General features: G+C 39.4%; 1 protein-coding gene across 1 annotated transcript; it reads left to right on the top strand.

The window, feature by feature from the left end:
* The first annotated feature begins 1,119 nt into the window (after positions 1 to 1,119).
* Positions 1,120 to 14,874, top strand: drd4b (dopamine receptor D4b). The gene is made up of 4 exons (XM_034116902.1): positions 1,120 to 1,416; positions 2,814 to 2,926; positions 4,846 to 5,438; positions 13,558 to 14,874. The coding sequence occupies exons 1-4, from the start codon at positions 1,168 to 1,170 to the stop codon at positions 13,767 to 13,769; spliced, it is 1,167 nt and encodes a 388-aa protein (XP_033972793.1). The 5' UTR covers positions 1,120 to 1,167; the 3' UTR covers positions 13,770 to 14,874.

The raw sequence follows: 14,874 nt of genomic DNA, 5'->3' as shown, positions 1-14,874 counted from the left end.
ATAATACATTTAATTAAAGTCAAGGTTTCAGTTTTTTCAGTGTTTCCATTTTAGGTTGCTTTATTTTACTACTAAATAATGCAGTGTTGTCTTCCACAGATACTTTGCAGAATTAGTTTAATATAATATTATAAAGAAATATATTAGGATGTATTATCATAGATTAAGTTACCCTGTGGTATATAAATAATAAAAATTAGTTCCACCATTGTAAGCGTCAAAATTAAAGTTATGAACACAATGCATCTCTAAATATAATCCAATAACATAAAATATAGTATATGATATTACATATTAAATAAATGGGCCATTCTGCATGATGAGAACTTTTGGTTGTCAAAGTACATTTTGATAAGAATACTTTTTCTACTTTTAATTGGGTAAAAGTTTGAATGTATAACTTTTACTTGCAATAAAGTGTTTTGTGTATTTAAGTAAAATATGTTTGACACATTCAGGTTAAAAAATGAATTTCTCTCTTTGTTTTGGATAAAGATGTAGGTTGAAGTACAGATTCTAAATCATTTAATGCACTCGATGTGTAGAATTATTTACATGAAATATGCTCAAATTGAATCCTGAGGTATACAAATAAAATGTTCATCCCGTTTTATCCAACAGACTGGTGTTTCACCTGCAATTGTACAACTTTAAGCAGTGAATGTGCAGGGTGACTTGACATACTTTATTCAACACAAATATCATTTTGTTGTGCTGGTCAAAAGGCTGCTTGTACCTCCTGCTGTGACTGATCAACAAAGCGAGCAGCAGAGCTTCGATAAGAAGATTTGAGCGGATGGATTTAAGCTGTTGCCTTCTGATTCGTCCAGCTAACTTATTCCTCCAGGAGTGGGCTGAGAGGACGGCAGGAAAACTGATCCACACAATGCTACAGCAGCCTGGCCGCTTCCTTCGAGGTATATTTGAGAGAAAGTGTGAAGTGGGTCTGGATAAACAGAGGAAAGCAGGATCTGGATACTGTGCGCACCTTGGCTTCGCGTTTGGAGAGCAGAGCGTAAAATGAGCGTCCCCACAGGAAGAAAACTCACTTGTTACTTAACCTGTACCGCCCTACATGTATCACGGCTGCAGGATACGGCTCATAGATGAAAACTACCCCGGTGAGAGTCGTTCTCTGTCGGACAAGGAGCCCGTGAGTCTGGGACCATGTCGGACATCTCCCCGGATTTTAACAACGACACGCTGCCGGCGGGGCGGATCACTCACTTCAACTTCCCTGCGCTGATATTCGGGATCTTGCTGATAGTGATAATCGCTGGCGGAAATGTGCTCGTGTGCCTCAGCGTGTTCCTTGAAAAGGCTTTAAAAACCACAACAAACTACTTCATAGTCAATTTGGCGTTCGCAGACCTGCTGCTGGCGGTGCTGGTTCTGCCGCTCTTCGTTTACGCAGAGGTAAGCCCCGACCTGCAGGTGGATTACCGGAGGTGCGCAGGGGGCACGGGGTCCTTATTATCAGGATGTGTGTTGATGATATCTGTGTAGTGAGAGTCGACTGTGGTAGGAAGCTTTAGACAGCCTTCACCTTAAGTGGCAAATAAATAAATAAAAATTCAGCCCTAGTTTATCAACCAACAGCAGCTGAGAGTTCTGCAGAATATCAGTGAAACTACAAAAGACATGCAACTAGACTAGATTAGCAAAACTACTACAAAGACCAACAAAGCAAAATGACCATAAAGAGACACCAAATGACCACTAAAACATGCAAAAGGACAATTGCTAAAGCTACTAAAGAGACACACATAACAACAGCAAAATGACACCAAAATCATCCAAAAACACGTCAAATGACAATTTAACATGTAAAAACAACTACAAAGATGCAAACATGATGAACTATTGAACACCAAAATGTGCAAAAACTACCTCAAATGGCAGCAAAATGATGTGAAAGACCCATTTAAAACCACTAGAAGCTGCAATGAGATGCAATAGTATGACAAACAGCCACAGAATCACCACAAAGACATGCAAAATAACAACAGAAGCACTCAGAACAAAGTCACACACAAACAACAAGACACTGACTGTTACTTTGTGTCTCTTTCAGTGTGGGTGTTTCACTCTAGTGTAGGAGGGCAGGGGGTCCCTTACATATGAATCACATTTACACAGAGAAGGGTCAAATAATTTTCCCAATTCTCAAGCAAACATTTGAGATGTCCTTACATTAAAAACAATCAATGCTTGGACTAATCTGATCAGGGAAAACTACTCACATAACCCTCTCTAAAGCCAGTTCATCATGGCACAAAATACAAAAGAGCATCCAGTACAGAGTGCTTTCTCCCTCACTTTCTTAAATCGGGATTCATTAAGGACAGGGAAAACGCTGCGGTTCATGCTGGTTATTAGGAGAGGCAGGATCCATGAATCATTATATTTCAACTCATCTAGCCCTCATTAAAGTATTAAACACCACCTGCCTGTCTTCCTTAATAGCTGTGTGGCTCAGAGTCACCCCGTTGAGGCTTCCAACTTAAGTCCTCCTTAATTAGCTGTATTTGTGATCATGTTACCTTTGGCAGTGGCCGCAGCCAGTTAATCTACCGAGTGTCACGGTTTGTCGGCGTGTTCTCACTGGGTTTAGAAGAAGTCAGTGTGAAAGTTTAGACCTTTAAAGTTCACCTGAAGAGAAGTCAGGCGAGGGGAACGTGTTCCACAGGAGGAATGTTTGTCGCAACACTGAGCTGCACTGGTGCAAGAGGATTAAACATATTTACTCTTAGATTTAGGGCAGCTAATCGGTGTGTGTTTGTGTGTTTCTTTCTCTGTGTGTGTGTGTGTAGTTTCAGGGTGGAGTTTGGTCCTTGAACATGCTGGTGTGTGACAGCCTGATGACCATGGATGTGATGCTGTGCACCGCATCCATTTTCAACCTCTGTGCCATCAGCGTGGACAGGTATGTGCGTCTGGTCCGATGAAGTAACCATATATCTGCATTTACATGACAGAGATCTTCAGTTTGTTTAGTGGAATAAGGAAACCACTTAGGGGATGGGGATGATTCATATGTATACATTTAGAAAAAATACTCAATTTGTATCCCTTAACCAATCAGACAACACTTTTCATGTTTTCGTATTGTAAAGACTACAATTTAAAATCATGGAGAGCTGTAGTGAAGTGTTCACGACACTCGATCATAATGGGAGAGAAGTGTTCTGCTCCTACACTGAATTGTTGTTGTGCTTTGAAGAAGGCGTGAGCAGTCCATTAGTTTTAATTAAAATTCACATAAACAATAAAGGTGAAGTGATGGAGGCGATTCTATCATCCATTTCTATTTTTAACAACTTAAGTGCTGCCATTTCCCGGAATCTGTAGAAGGGAACAAACACAATGTCCTCAAACTTTAAGAAAGGATTAATAAAACACTGCTATTAGTGATTACAAAAGCTGAGTATGACATGCAGAACAAATGCTGACAAGTGCCAGTTTACTGTAGCTCAAACCAGAAAACATAATGAAGATTTAAGCAAATTCAATGTGTTATATATTGGCCTTATTTTATATACAGATTTGTATACAAACTGTTGGGAGGAGCCTGAGGTCTAATAATTGTTCTGCCAGTGGCTGCTTCAAATGTGATACTCAAAACGTGTCATCTCTTTTGAAAAGCTTCTCTCAGAATCATTTTTAGGAAAACCTTGTCTGTCATTTAAAAAAAGGAACCACGTTTTCAAAATGTTAAAGCAGCAACCTTCAGCTCATTGTGTTGGTTTCACTGACTGACTCATTTTAAAACATATATATATGCTAAACTATATATATATATATATATATATATATATATATATATATATATATATATATATAGTGGAACGTTTAGCAGCTAAACAGACAGATACTTCACTCAGGCCTTGGAGGAGAACAAAAACAGAGATAATAGAAAGTTAAGAGTGGACTTTTAGGGTCAGGTTGACAGAAACACTCCAAATGTTGCTCAATGTCTGCTCAATGCATAGGAAATACTTGCAAACACATTTACCATATCATCTTTATAAAAATGTTTTCTATCGCTTGTTACACTGCCTCAAATTGGCCCCTACATTTTTTTTAGGAATATAAGTTAGAGTATGGTCGAAACCCATGCAACCATACAGTTTAAATATGGCTCAATTTAAATTTTTATTTTGCTAAATGAATGGGCTAACAGGTTTACCAATCTTTCCTGATACAGAGTTGCTCATTGAGATTTGATAGCAGCAGAACAAAAAGTAATAAAAACAGGCAGTGCGGACTCTGCAGTGTAGATTATTACACAATTACTGTTTTAGCTGAGTGTTAGCCTCTAATTCTGAAGATAGAATAAAACTCAGCGTTTACGGATAAGCGGGAGAAGATGGGTGGATGGATGGTTTATAGAACAAAGCAGATGGGAGCTGCAAAAGGTCTCTGCATGGCATATGGCTAATTTACATTTAACTCATGAAAACTCGTAAAACGCAGGAATAAAAAAACTGCCTTGATATCTTGAGTTACAGGGATGCCCTCGTGTATCTGTTTCTTATTTAATTTTTTATGTAACTGCTTCGATAAAATGTGGACAGTATGAGTAAATTGGAGGAAATCGATTTGACATTCAGAATAGTTTTGACCTTTTTTGGGGGATATCTGGTCTAAATGGTCTGTTTAGTAAGTAAAGTAAGTGAGTGAAGATGTACATTACACATTAGAAACCCCAGGAATCATGTTATATAATAAAAACAAATATTAGACCTTTGAATGGATTTGTAATTACTGTTTGACTAAGTAATTTAAAGATTTATTAGGTGTTTAATTAGTCTTGTTTTTGACCCTTCCTCATTTGTTTTACAGGTTCATTGCCGTGTCCATCCCACTAAACTACAACCGTAAACATGTGGACCACCGTCAGATCGTGCTGCTGTCGGCCACGTGGCTGCTGGCCCTGGCTGTGGCCTCGCCCGTCATCTTTGGCATCAACAACGTACCGGACCGTGACCCTAGCGAGTGCAAACTGGAGGACAACAACTATGTGATTTACTCCTCCGTCTGCTCCTTCTTCGTCCCCTGCCCCATCATGCTCCTGCTCTACTTTGGGGTTTTCCGTGGGTTACGACACTGGGAGGTGACTCGTAAGGTCAAGCTCCGCAGCAGCATAGAGGCTTGCAGGAGACTGCAGCATGCGGCCGTGGCCACCGCCCTCCCCCAGCTCACAGGCACCATCCCCGGACCTCTGCCCATGCCTCTGCCCAGGATCATCGAGAGGGACTTGGCCCAGTCTCGGTTGGACGACACGGGCGACTTCATGCAGCAGGAGATCCCTTATCCCCGGCAGTACAGAGAGAACTCAGTGCCCACGGTGACCTACAGCCAGGTGCACCGCAAGAAGAGAGCCAAGATCAACTGCAGGGAGAGGAAAGCTATGAAGGTGCTGCCTGTCGTAGTAGGTGAGTGATCACGTTCCCCCTCTCTACCAATCAGAGGCTGGTGTGACAGCACAATCTAAATAAAACACAGCTAAAGAACCATAGCAGTGTTTTTAGTCCCTAACCTTTAATCACTACTTTCCATTAATGCCAAGTGTAGTTCAAGCTTTGTAGTACTTGTAGCACTTTTACAAATAAGATATGATAAGACATCATTCACCTATTCACATTCATTCATACAGAGGCTGCCTTACAAGACGCCATCTGCTTAGGGTGAGTGACATTCACACACCTACAAACCGTTGGCCATCAGGAGCAATTAGGTTAAGTGTCTTGCCTAATGCCTAACACATTGACATGTTGACTGCAGGGGATGGGGATTGAACCAGCGACCTTCCAATGGGTGGACTACAGGTCTACCTCCTGAACCACAGTTCACTAAAGCAATTTGTGAACACTTCTACGCTTAAGCTAGAATAATTCATCCAAGGCTGAACGGAAGAAAATATACATGGGTGTCTATTGGACCCTTTTGGATTGAGGACGGGGTTGTTATGTACATGTCGAGTGAGAAGCAGCTTCACGTCAAAGTAAACACAAATAAGGGTGAGACAATGACAAGATGATCAACCATATTAAATGCTTTTAAGGAAAATGTATTTTCTCTGCTCTGTTAGAAGAGCACTTGTGGATGACAGTAAAAATAAATGGTTTCAGGATGGTTGCTCTTGAATTGCAGATACATTTGTGAGATTTAAATTACAGCTTGCATGCTGCAAATTTGCTTAAGCTGACGCCTTAGCTGCAAAATGATTCAGCAGGCGAGTGAGAAAGTATTAGATGCAGATGGCGTCCACCAGCGGGGAATGAGGACTCTCAGTGTCAGTCTCAGTGGGATCCATAAATATAGATGTTTATCTGACCCGAAGTCTCAAAATAAAACAAAAAAATAAAAATATAATATACTTTGAAGATTTTTGCCTGAGAAATAAAGGAATCTTTTTTTAATTTTGAGTCATTATTCGTCTTCAATCTCAGTTTATATAATATTTTGAGCAGTATTCCGGACAGAAAGCAAACCAGATTCAACTTCTTTCTGATTCTTGCTTCTCCTCAATATTTGTAAGAAATCAAAAATGTCAGACGATGACCTTTATGGTGTTTGTTTACTTGTAGAAGATCTTAGAAGTAGTGTTTTTTCAAGTTGAAATGTTGTTTCCTCAAGGGGCATTGTGCCTTACATTATACCCATGTGTGTATTTTAGATATCCGTTTATTAACTGAAGCAGGAAATGAGAGGGGAATGGCTCATGACAGAAGGTGAGGTGCTTTAGTGCTGAACAATTCAATATGTTAATTACGACCCTGTTTAAAATTGGCACTGCAGCAGCTGTTTGTAGTGCCTCTTAATCAAACAGATCAGAAAATAAATTATTAACACCTTTCCAACAGCATCTCTTCTAAGTGAATAATAATAGTTTTTCTGAAATGTTTACCTACGGCTCGTTTTGAAAAATGGACTTTGGATGACAGAACAGTCATTTCGCTTTAACTTGTCAACAGTTTAATTATCGTTGTGTTGCAGCTCAGGTACTGGAGGTTTATGAAGGGATAAAAGCCTCACCTCTGACTTTCAGTCTCTTAACGAGGAGCTGCCATCATAGCTTAAAGCCCTCAATCCAGTTATTATGCAGCACATTGTGTCACGCCGTGCCCACGTGCCAAAACAGGCTGAGATCTGGCATCATACATCACTGTTTGGATCAACCACCCACCAAAGATTACTCAGGTTTGTCTGAAAATATTACCCAACACGTACTGTATATAGTATTGTACAATTTACTACTACTTCTAACTGCAGTGCTCAGCAGGTGTTCAGCCAACATTAGTTTAGTGATGTATTGCAGCACCAAACCGTCCACACTAATCTATGTCAGTAGTAAAGGGTTCAACTGAGCACAAGCTGATTATTTACAATCCCCATCTGTACATCGCCATCAGTGGACTGCAGAGGTAAACATCACATGGGCATAAATAACTAACAACAACTGACAAGAATGTAGCCTTTCACTTAAAGGGGACCTATCATGCAAAATGCACTTTGTGATGTCTTTTATACATAAATATGTGTCCCCGGTGCGTCGGGGAACTCACGCAGCGTCAGAAAATAAAACCCTCTCTCTTTTCCTCCGTACCCAAATCTTTTAAAAAACGGGTGTACAACGAGCGGATACAGATTCCATCTGAACTGACATCAAATCGGCAGCGGACCCACCACCTATCAGAAACAATGCCTGACGTGTTTTGGACGTAATCTCGTCTTTGTTTACATTAGCAAGCCTCGCTAACACTCAGAGCTAACCTGTACTGTAGAGCACATGTGTTTAAAAGGCAGGAAATAAAAAAAGGAACTCACCTTGTGATAAACCCGCAAGAGAAAAAGCATTTGAGCTCCATACTGTTTCAGAATCCTTGATGTGGTTTAGAACAGGATGGCGTTTTATCACAGCAGAATTTAACTTTATCTCCGGTTGAATTCTGATCAGGCATTAGCTCCGCCTCCTCGTTTTTTTTTTTTCAAGTTAAGGACCCAAAATCCGCGTTTCTCTAACAGGGCTGCAAAAGAGGGGTATGAGCAGTATGAGGCATGGCTACAATGGGTGAGCTGTTTGGTATTTTAAGCAAAAAACTTCACAGACATATTTTGTATAGGTATGGCCCTACAATATATTTTTCCAATATAGCATAATAGGTCCACTTTAAATAAAAACTGTAATTTACTTTCCTATTACGATTAAGAGTGGGGCATATATAAAGCATTGTATTGCCATATTTCGCGTGGCAATATTGTATTGATTCACCATTTTTTATTATTATATAAAACAATTGTTTTGCGAATACAAATGTAACTTTTTGGTCACAATTGCTTTTTCTATCTATTAGATGATAGTTTTTTTTCCCGGGGTAAAGTCAGCGGGACAGGCAGGAAGTAGCTAAAAAAGGAGGCAAAGAAAAAGGTAATAAAATACTATATATACAAATATATTTTCGCAATGCTCAGCAATCATCAAGTGATAATAATTTGTATCTCGTTGTACTTAAATGTACTTAAAAGATGATCTCATTCTATTAGGAATATAAAGAAAATGCCCGCTTTTGTTCCTCTTTTCTGTCATTAGAAAATACATGTTTATTTCAACATTAATACAAGATATTTTCTGCTTCACTGAAAAGTCCATTCTAAGTGTATGGAAACTGCTTTTCACATCACACTCTGGTAGTATATAAAAACTGTCGGGTAAAGATCAAGTGTGCTGGTAATTGGAGTTTCTGTCATGTAGTGTGCCTAAAATACAACGACAGAACTAGATAACTGACACAGATCCTACTTTAACATAGTTTTATCAGAGCCAGCCTGAATTAATCTCATGAATAATAAGTGATGCATGATGCCCTACTGACAGTACAGCTGTCGCATATTATGCAAAGTCCTCCAATCTCCTGAAAAGAGACATAAATCTCATCCATCAACCTCTCAGCACTGAGGAACGGCTCGTATCCTTTTTTATCACCAACATATAACGACATCAGAGATAAACAGCCTTAGTGCGATTGACAAAGTTATTCATGGTCCTCACCGATAAAGGAAACTCGGCTTATTAAAGGCCGGTTATCAATTTCCTGCTTGAAAGAGTCAGACCTCTGGTTAGTTTGAGGAGGGTCTGTAAATCAGAGGCCGGACTGCAAGAGCAAAAATAACCTTGAATGAAATCTGCCTGTCTCTGTGTGGTCAGCTAAAGTGGCATTCCTTAGGGTTTCAGCCCTGGTTGATTTTCTATTTCTATTTGAGTGAAAAAAAAAAAAGGAACTGTCTTAAACTTGGACTCCTTTGTTTACTTCTGTAACATGATGATATCACTATGTAATGTTGGGCGGCATTGGCTCCGTCTGTAGGGACTTGGCCTTGGAACCGAAGGGTCACCGGTTCACGTCCCGATCTGAAAATAATACAAAGTATGGACTGATTGCTGGAGAGGGGCCAGTTCACCTCCTGGGCCCTGCTGAGGTGCCATTGAGCCAGGCACTGAACCCCTAACCGCTCCTTAGCGCCGGACAAACACATCGTACGTGATAGGCTAAGGGACGGGACATCTCTAAGCGATTGACCAATCACAACAGATCCGTCCAGCTAACCAATCAGAGCAGAATGGGCTCTGGTTTCAGACAGAGGGTGAAAAGAGGTGCTGCAGCATAGGCAGTATGAGAAAAATAAAGAGCTTTTTGAACATTAAAGCATGGAGACATGTCACAGTGGAGACACACAAAACAAATATAAGCCTGGAAATTAGCATAATAGGGCCCCTTTAAGGGATTAGCATTCTGGATTCTTGTTGTGGACACATGAGCTTGTCACAGACACACAGTTAGTTATATAATACTATACAGTAATTCAGTCAGTAGGCCATAGGCTTAATCACCATTTTTTTTAACAGCAACAGAACATATTACATTGGAAATCCACTTTATCTCCAGATTCAAAATAGTTCTGCCTCTTTATCCATCCTTTAAACCTTTGCACTGAAAAAAACTGTGAGGGGAAATAAAAAATCAAGAAGTCCAAAATGTATCAAAGTCCCCGGAGCAGTGATGACTTGAGTGAAAATATGAGACATCAGGGTCATACATCTGCACATCGCCTCTAATGAAGTCAGTCTGGTGGTGAATCATTCTCAGTCACACTGTCTGACACCTTTTTCAATAAAGCTGGATTTAGGGTGGGGAAAAAACATGGACTACTAGAAATGAATGACATCAGTTACGAGGAGAGAGGGACTAATCTTTGAGAAGAGACGGGTGAAGGGATGGGGTTATTAATATATTAAGTTCTAATTTCTGCCTGCAGTTACAGTCTGAGGTCATACATTGGAGTAATATTCTCACATTGAGCTTGACACCTAGTGTGGAATATAAATAATTCTGAAGGTCGTGTTTCAGATTAGGGTTTTGCACCTGTAGTGCTAGTCTTACATTTGGCGCTGGTACCTGCCAACCTTGTAATGCAAGCTTGTATATTTAAGTCTGTGCTTGTTTGCCTTTCAACGTTTCGCAAGATTGGGGATTACATTTGATGTTCGGAAACTTCCCCTCTGGTCAAACTTTGATCTCATCTCTTTTTGGGTGAATACAGATGTATTATTCGGTACAATTTAAAGTGTTAGGGTCATTTCACCTGCTTCAGTAAAGCTCGAATCTCATTTCCAGCGGTCTGTAGCAGCGCTAAAGTCTATTAGTCAGAAGTGAAATACCCTGCCCTCTCTCTCGTGTGGATTCTCTGTTTTCTTTACACAGCGCTGAGTATTAAACCTCTCGATGTAGTAAATTGGTAAACACTCTGATGTTTTTTAACTCATGATTTCTAAAATATGTCTTTATATTTCGTAGCTGCTACATTGTACTGCCATGTGGTTAATGCTTTTATATGCTGCTCATGCTCTTTCTGCATATCATGTATTTATTTTTGCTATGTATATTAGGAATGTGCGATTATGGCAAAAATCATAATCACGATTATTTGGGTCAATAATTGATATCACGATTATTAAATACGATTATTCATTGACTTTGAAAAAATCAATTTATTGAACTTTAAAACAAATACAAATAATAATTTGAACAGTATCTTTTTAACTGTTGATTACCCTGAACGTATAATTCAACTGAAAAACCAATACAAAAATAAATCAAATAAATGATACATTTAAATAAATAATATCAAAATAATAAATACCAATAAACAAGATCAACAAATATTTTGGAGCGCACTTCCACAAGCTACTAAACATATGTAAATATGATAAATACAAATAAATGAGACCAAAATTAATTAGATCAAATATGTTGCAGTGCACTGTCACAACCAAGCAAAGCAAAATAATTGTTTTTTTCGATTATGTTGTTTTCGTAATTGTGGCAGGCCAAAATCGTAATTGCGATTAAAATACGATTAATTGCACAGCCCTAATGTATATAAATGTCATGTTCTTAAATGTTGTATGTGAGGGACTACGGATGGAAATGAGCTAAAAGCTCAAATCCGGCATATTTACATTTTGAAGCATTAATTGTTAAAAATGTTCATCAATGTGCATTGTCCCTCTTCAAATAAATGATTAAATGAAATAAATGAAAATGAAAACGATCCAGCAGGCATGAAATTGAAAGCACTTCGTTGTCAACACATTTTTACAGGCATAAACCTATGGTATATTAAGACATTAATATACCATAGCCTGACACAGCAGATCCACAGATGGCCGAAAGTTACGTTATTATTTCATGTGACAAATGTAACTGTTTGGTTGATTCGATACGTGTTTATACTCTGGTAGTGATCATCATGTTAATAAAACTGACAGACATACCTATATAAGGCCTATTTATACTTTTTTTTTTTCAAAATACCAAACAGATCATGCATTTTAGCCATGCCTCATTTTGCTCAATTTGACATTTTTTAGCTCTGCTTTTGCAAGGGCAGATTATGTGAGAACAGCACCATCTACAGGCCTGGCATATGTACTACAGCGTCTCCAGCGCTTTCGAACGGCAATGGCCGTGGCTGTCTCCTCCTGATTGGTGGAGTTGGCCCAATAGCCGTAGCGCCACTGTCCTGACGTCCTGATTCAAATCTGGATCAGTTTTTATCACATCCGTTGCAGCCCCTTTTTTAGAGATTTGGGTATGGAGGAAAATAGAGAGGTTTGTGTTTTCTGACACTTGGTGAGTTCCCTGGAACACCGGGGACACATATTCATGTATAAAAGACGTACAAAAGTGCATTTTGCATGATAGGTCCCCTTTAAAGGTGGGGTAGGTCATTTTGGAGAAACCAGCTCGAGTGCGCTAGAATTTGAAAATACACACCCGGAGAAAATCTGCCACTTCCTTACAGAGCCCCTCCTCCAACACACACGAATGCGCACATGACCAATGAGGGCACGAGATAAGTTTGTGCACAGATGGAAGGCTGACAGGCAGGTAGGCCATCCAGTTATTTTAGCCGGGCCGGCTAAAATCATTGGTCGTGCTTTTTACAGTACTACGGCTTCCACAGATGACATTTTTCTATGGATTTTTTTGTCAAAGCACTTAAGATATTCATTGCTATCGGGATGTTAAGAGCATTCCATGGAATATAACAAAAAGTGTATCTCGAGCCGGTTTCTCAAACTTACCTACCCCACCTTTAAGTTATTAGTTACTTTGCAAATTGAGATTAATATTACAAAATATAAATCACCAAATAAATTAGGCCAGTTATATTTCAATAAAAATGTAGCTATTCAACAATATATATATATTGTACATTAGTTAAAATTATGTTTCTCATACTGCCTGTCTCGCAGCACCTCTTTTCACCCTCTGTCTGAAACCAGAGCCCAGTCTGCTCTGATTGGTTAGCTGGCCGACTCTCTTATGATTGGTCAACCGCTTAGAGATGTCCTGCCCCTTAGCCTATAACATACAATGTGTTGAAGCGCTAACCAATAGAAGCAGAAGTGTTACATAGTGAAACATGTCAATATAAAAAACCTATATAACACACTATAGGAAAGGCATAATAGAGTCCCTTTAAGTTTGCAAGGTCTGAGTAATTCCTGCCCTCCCGACAGTAGTTCACAGTTTGCTGTGATACACGGTACAGTGCTCACAGCTCAATACAGAAAGTTTGGATTAAAACTAACTACAGGAGCAGAAGTAACCACGTTGGACTTTTTCCAAATAACTAAGTTGGCTACAAAACCCAAAGAAGAAACCGGATTTTTCTCTTTGACAAGAAAATTACTGTGCCAATATTTTTAATTGCTTTGAGCCCTCTGACAGTAATGTTGATTTATGTAATTCTACTGATCCTGCCAACAAAAACGAGAAAGATGGTAAAAAATAATGCCTTAATTGGTTAACAATCCCCAGTCACGCATTGTCACAGATTTTGTGACATATGGTCACAATATTTAGTTTTACGCCTGGCACAAAGCTCCATGAAGAAGTGAATCCATCACATTTGTTACAAACGCCTGCATCTTATTATGTACAATAAATCCCGAATGACCAAGTCTAATCTTCCCATTTCATGCAGGTTGCTTCCTGTTCTGCTGGACTCCGTTCTTCGTGGTGCACACGACGCGAGCCATCTGTCTGACCTGTGACATCCCTCCTGCTCTGATGAGCACCGTCACCTGGCTGGGCTACGTCAACAGCGCTCTAAACCCCATCATCTACACCATCTTTAACACAGAGTTCAAGAAATTCTTTAAGAAGTGTTTCCAAATTTCCCTCCGAAGACGCTAAAGGAAGGAACTGGGAGGTGATAAGGGATTAGAAAGTGTGAGGCTAACAGTTAGACCGTCAACTCATTACTGGGCTGCCAGCTGGACGTGGATTGTCGATTTGGCCGACAGTTTAAAAAAAAAAACACTTTAACACCGTTTCTGATGATGTTTATTACATTTTAGGGTCCATTTTATCATTTGGTGAAGTACTTTCGTGATCCTCTGGGATTACTGCCAAAACTAAATGATGACCTTTGGGGCTTAAAGCTGCAGAAAACATGTGAACCGACTCAGAAAATTGTCTGAGGGGAGCTAATCACCATTTCTAGTCTTTCCGCAAAGCACTTCTTTATCGTTTATCAGCCCTGGATAAAGTTATGGTCTGCCAGCTCCAGTTAACTACATGGGATTTGTACAGAGCCTGGTCTGCCTGAAGGGATCATCAGGGCGAAAACTGTCCCCAGGAGCCCAAATAAGCTTCAACAGACCAGCTAAAAGCAGCTACACGAGTAAATATCCTTTAAGAACGGCCAATGATTTTTACACTAAAATAAACACTTGGGAAATACGCTTTCTTGCTGAGAGTTGGATGAGAAGATCGATAGCTCTCTCATGTCTCTGTAATATGAAGCTACATTTAAGCAGCTGATTGGCTTAGCTTGGCCAAAAGACTGGAGATCAATGAAACAGATTGTGTCAATTGCTTACCAACACCTCTCAGGCCTAACATGTTAAATCTTTAATTGAATCTTTAGTTAAATCATAAAAACACATTTTTTTTAAATGTGTAGTTTTGAACACATTCACATTCGGATTCTTAATACACATTTGAATGCTGCACAGCTTTTTTGTACTTTTCTTTGCATATTAATCCTGTTAAAACCCAGTATTTCAACAGGGATTTCATTAGTATCTAATATATTTAAGATTTGATTCCAGCCGTGCCTCTGTAGGAATGTGTCTAACTTGTATGATCCAAACTGATCCACGCACACAACAACAAAAAATGTAAACGAAAATGTCCAAACATCAATTCAGGCTTAAAATGTAATAACACACAAGACATGGACTACTCCTTGGGTTGAGGTAGTAACTTAGTAGAAACTAGTGAAGACACCAGGCTA

Source organism: Trematomus bernacchii, unplaced genomic scaffold (assembly GCF_902827165.1).
Source record: "Trematomus bernacchii unplaced genomic scaffold, fTreBer1.1, whole genome shotgun sequence".
NCBI classification, from domain to species: Eukaryota; Metazoa; Chordata; class Actinopteri; order Perciformes; family Nototheniidae; genus Trematomus; species Trematomus bernacchii.
The sequence above is the reverse complement of the archived record's forward strand: the minus strand, read 5'-3'. Positions and strand labels throughout refer to the sequence as shown.

What these genes read in the sequence shown, in the direction of transcription:
- drd4b (XM_034116902.1), top strand. Translation starts at nt 1,168, where the DNA reads ATGTCGGACATCTCCCCGGATTTTAACAACGACACGCTGCCGGCGGGG. An exon ending in CGCTCTTCGTTTACGCAGAG is followed by an intron (nt 1,417 to 2,813) that starts GTAAGCCCCGAC and finishes GTGTGTGTGTAG; the next exon opens with TTTCAGGGTGGAGTTTGGTC. An exon ending in TGTGCCATCAGCGTGGACAG is followed by an intron (nt 2,927 to 4,845) that starts GTATGTGCGTCT and finishes TTTGTTTTACAG; the next exon opens with GTTCATTGCCGTGTCCATCC.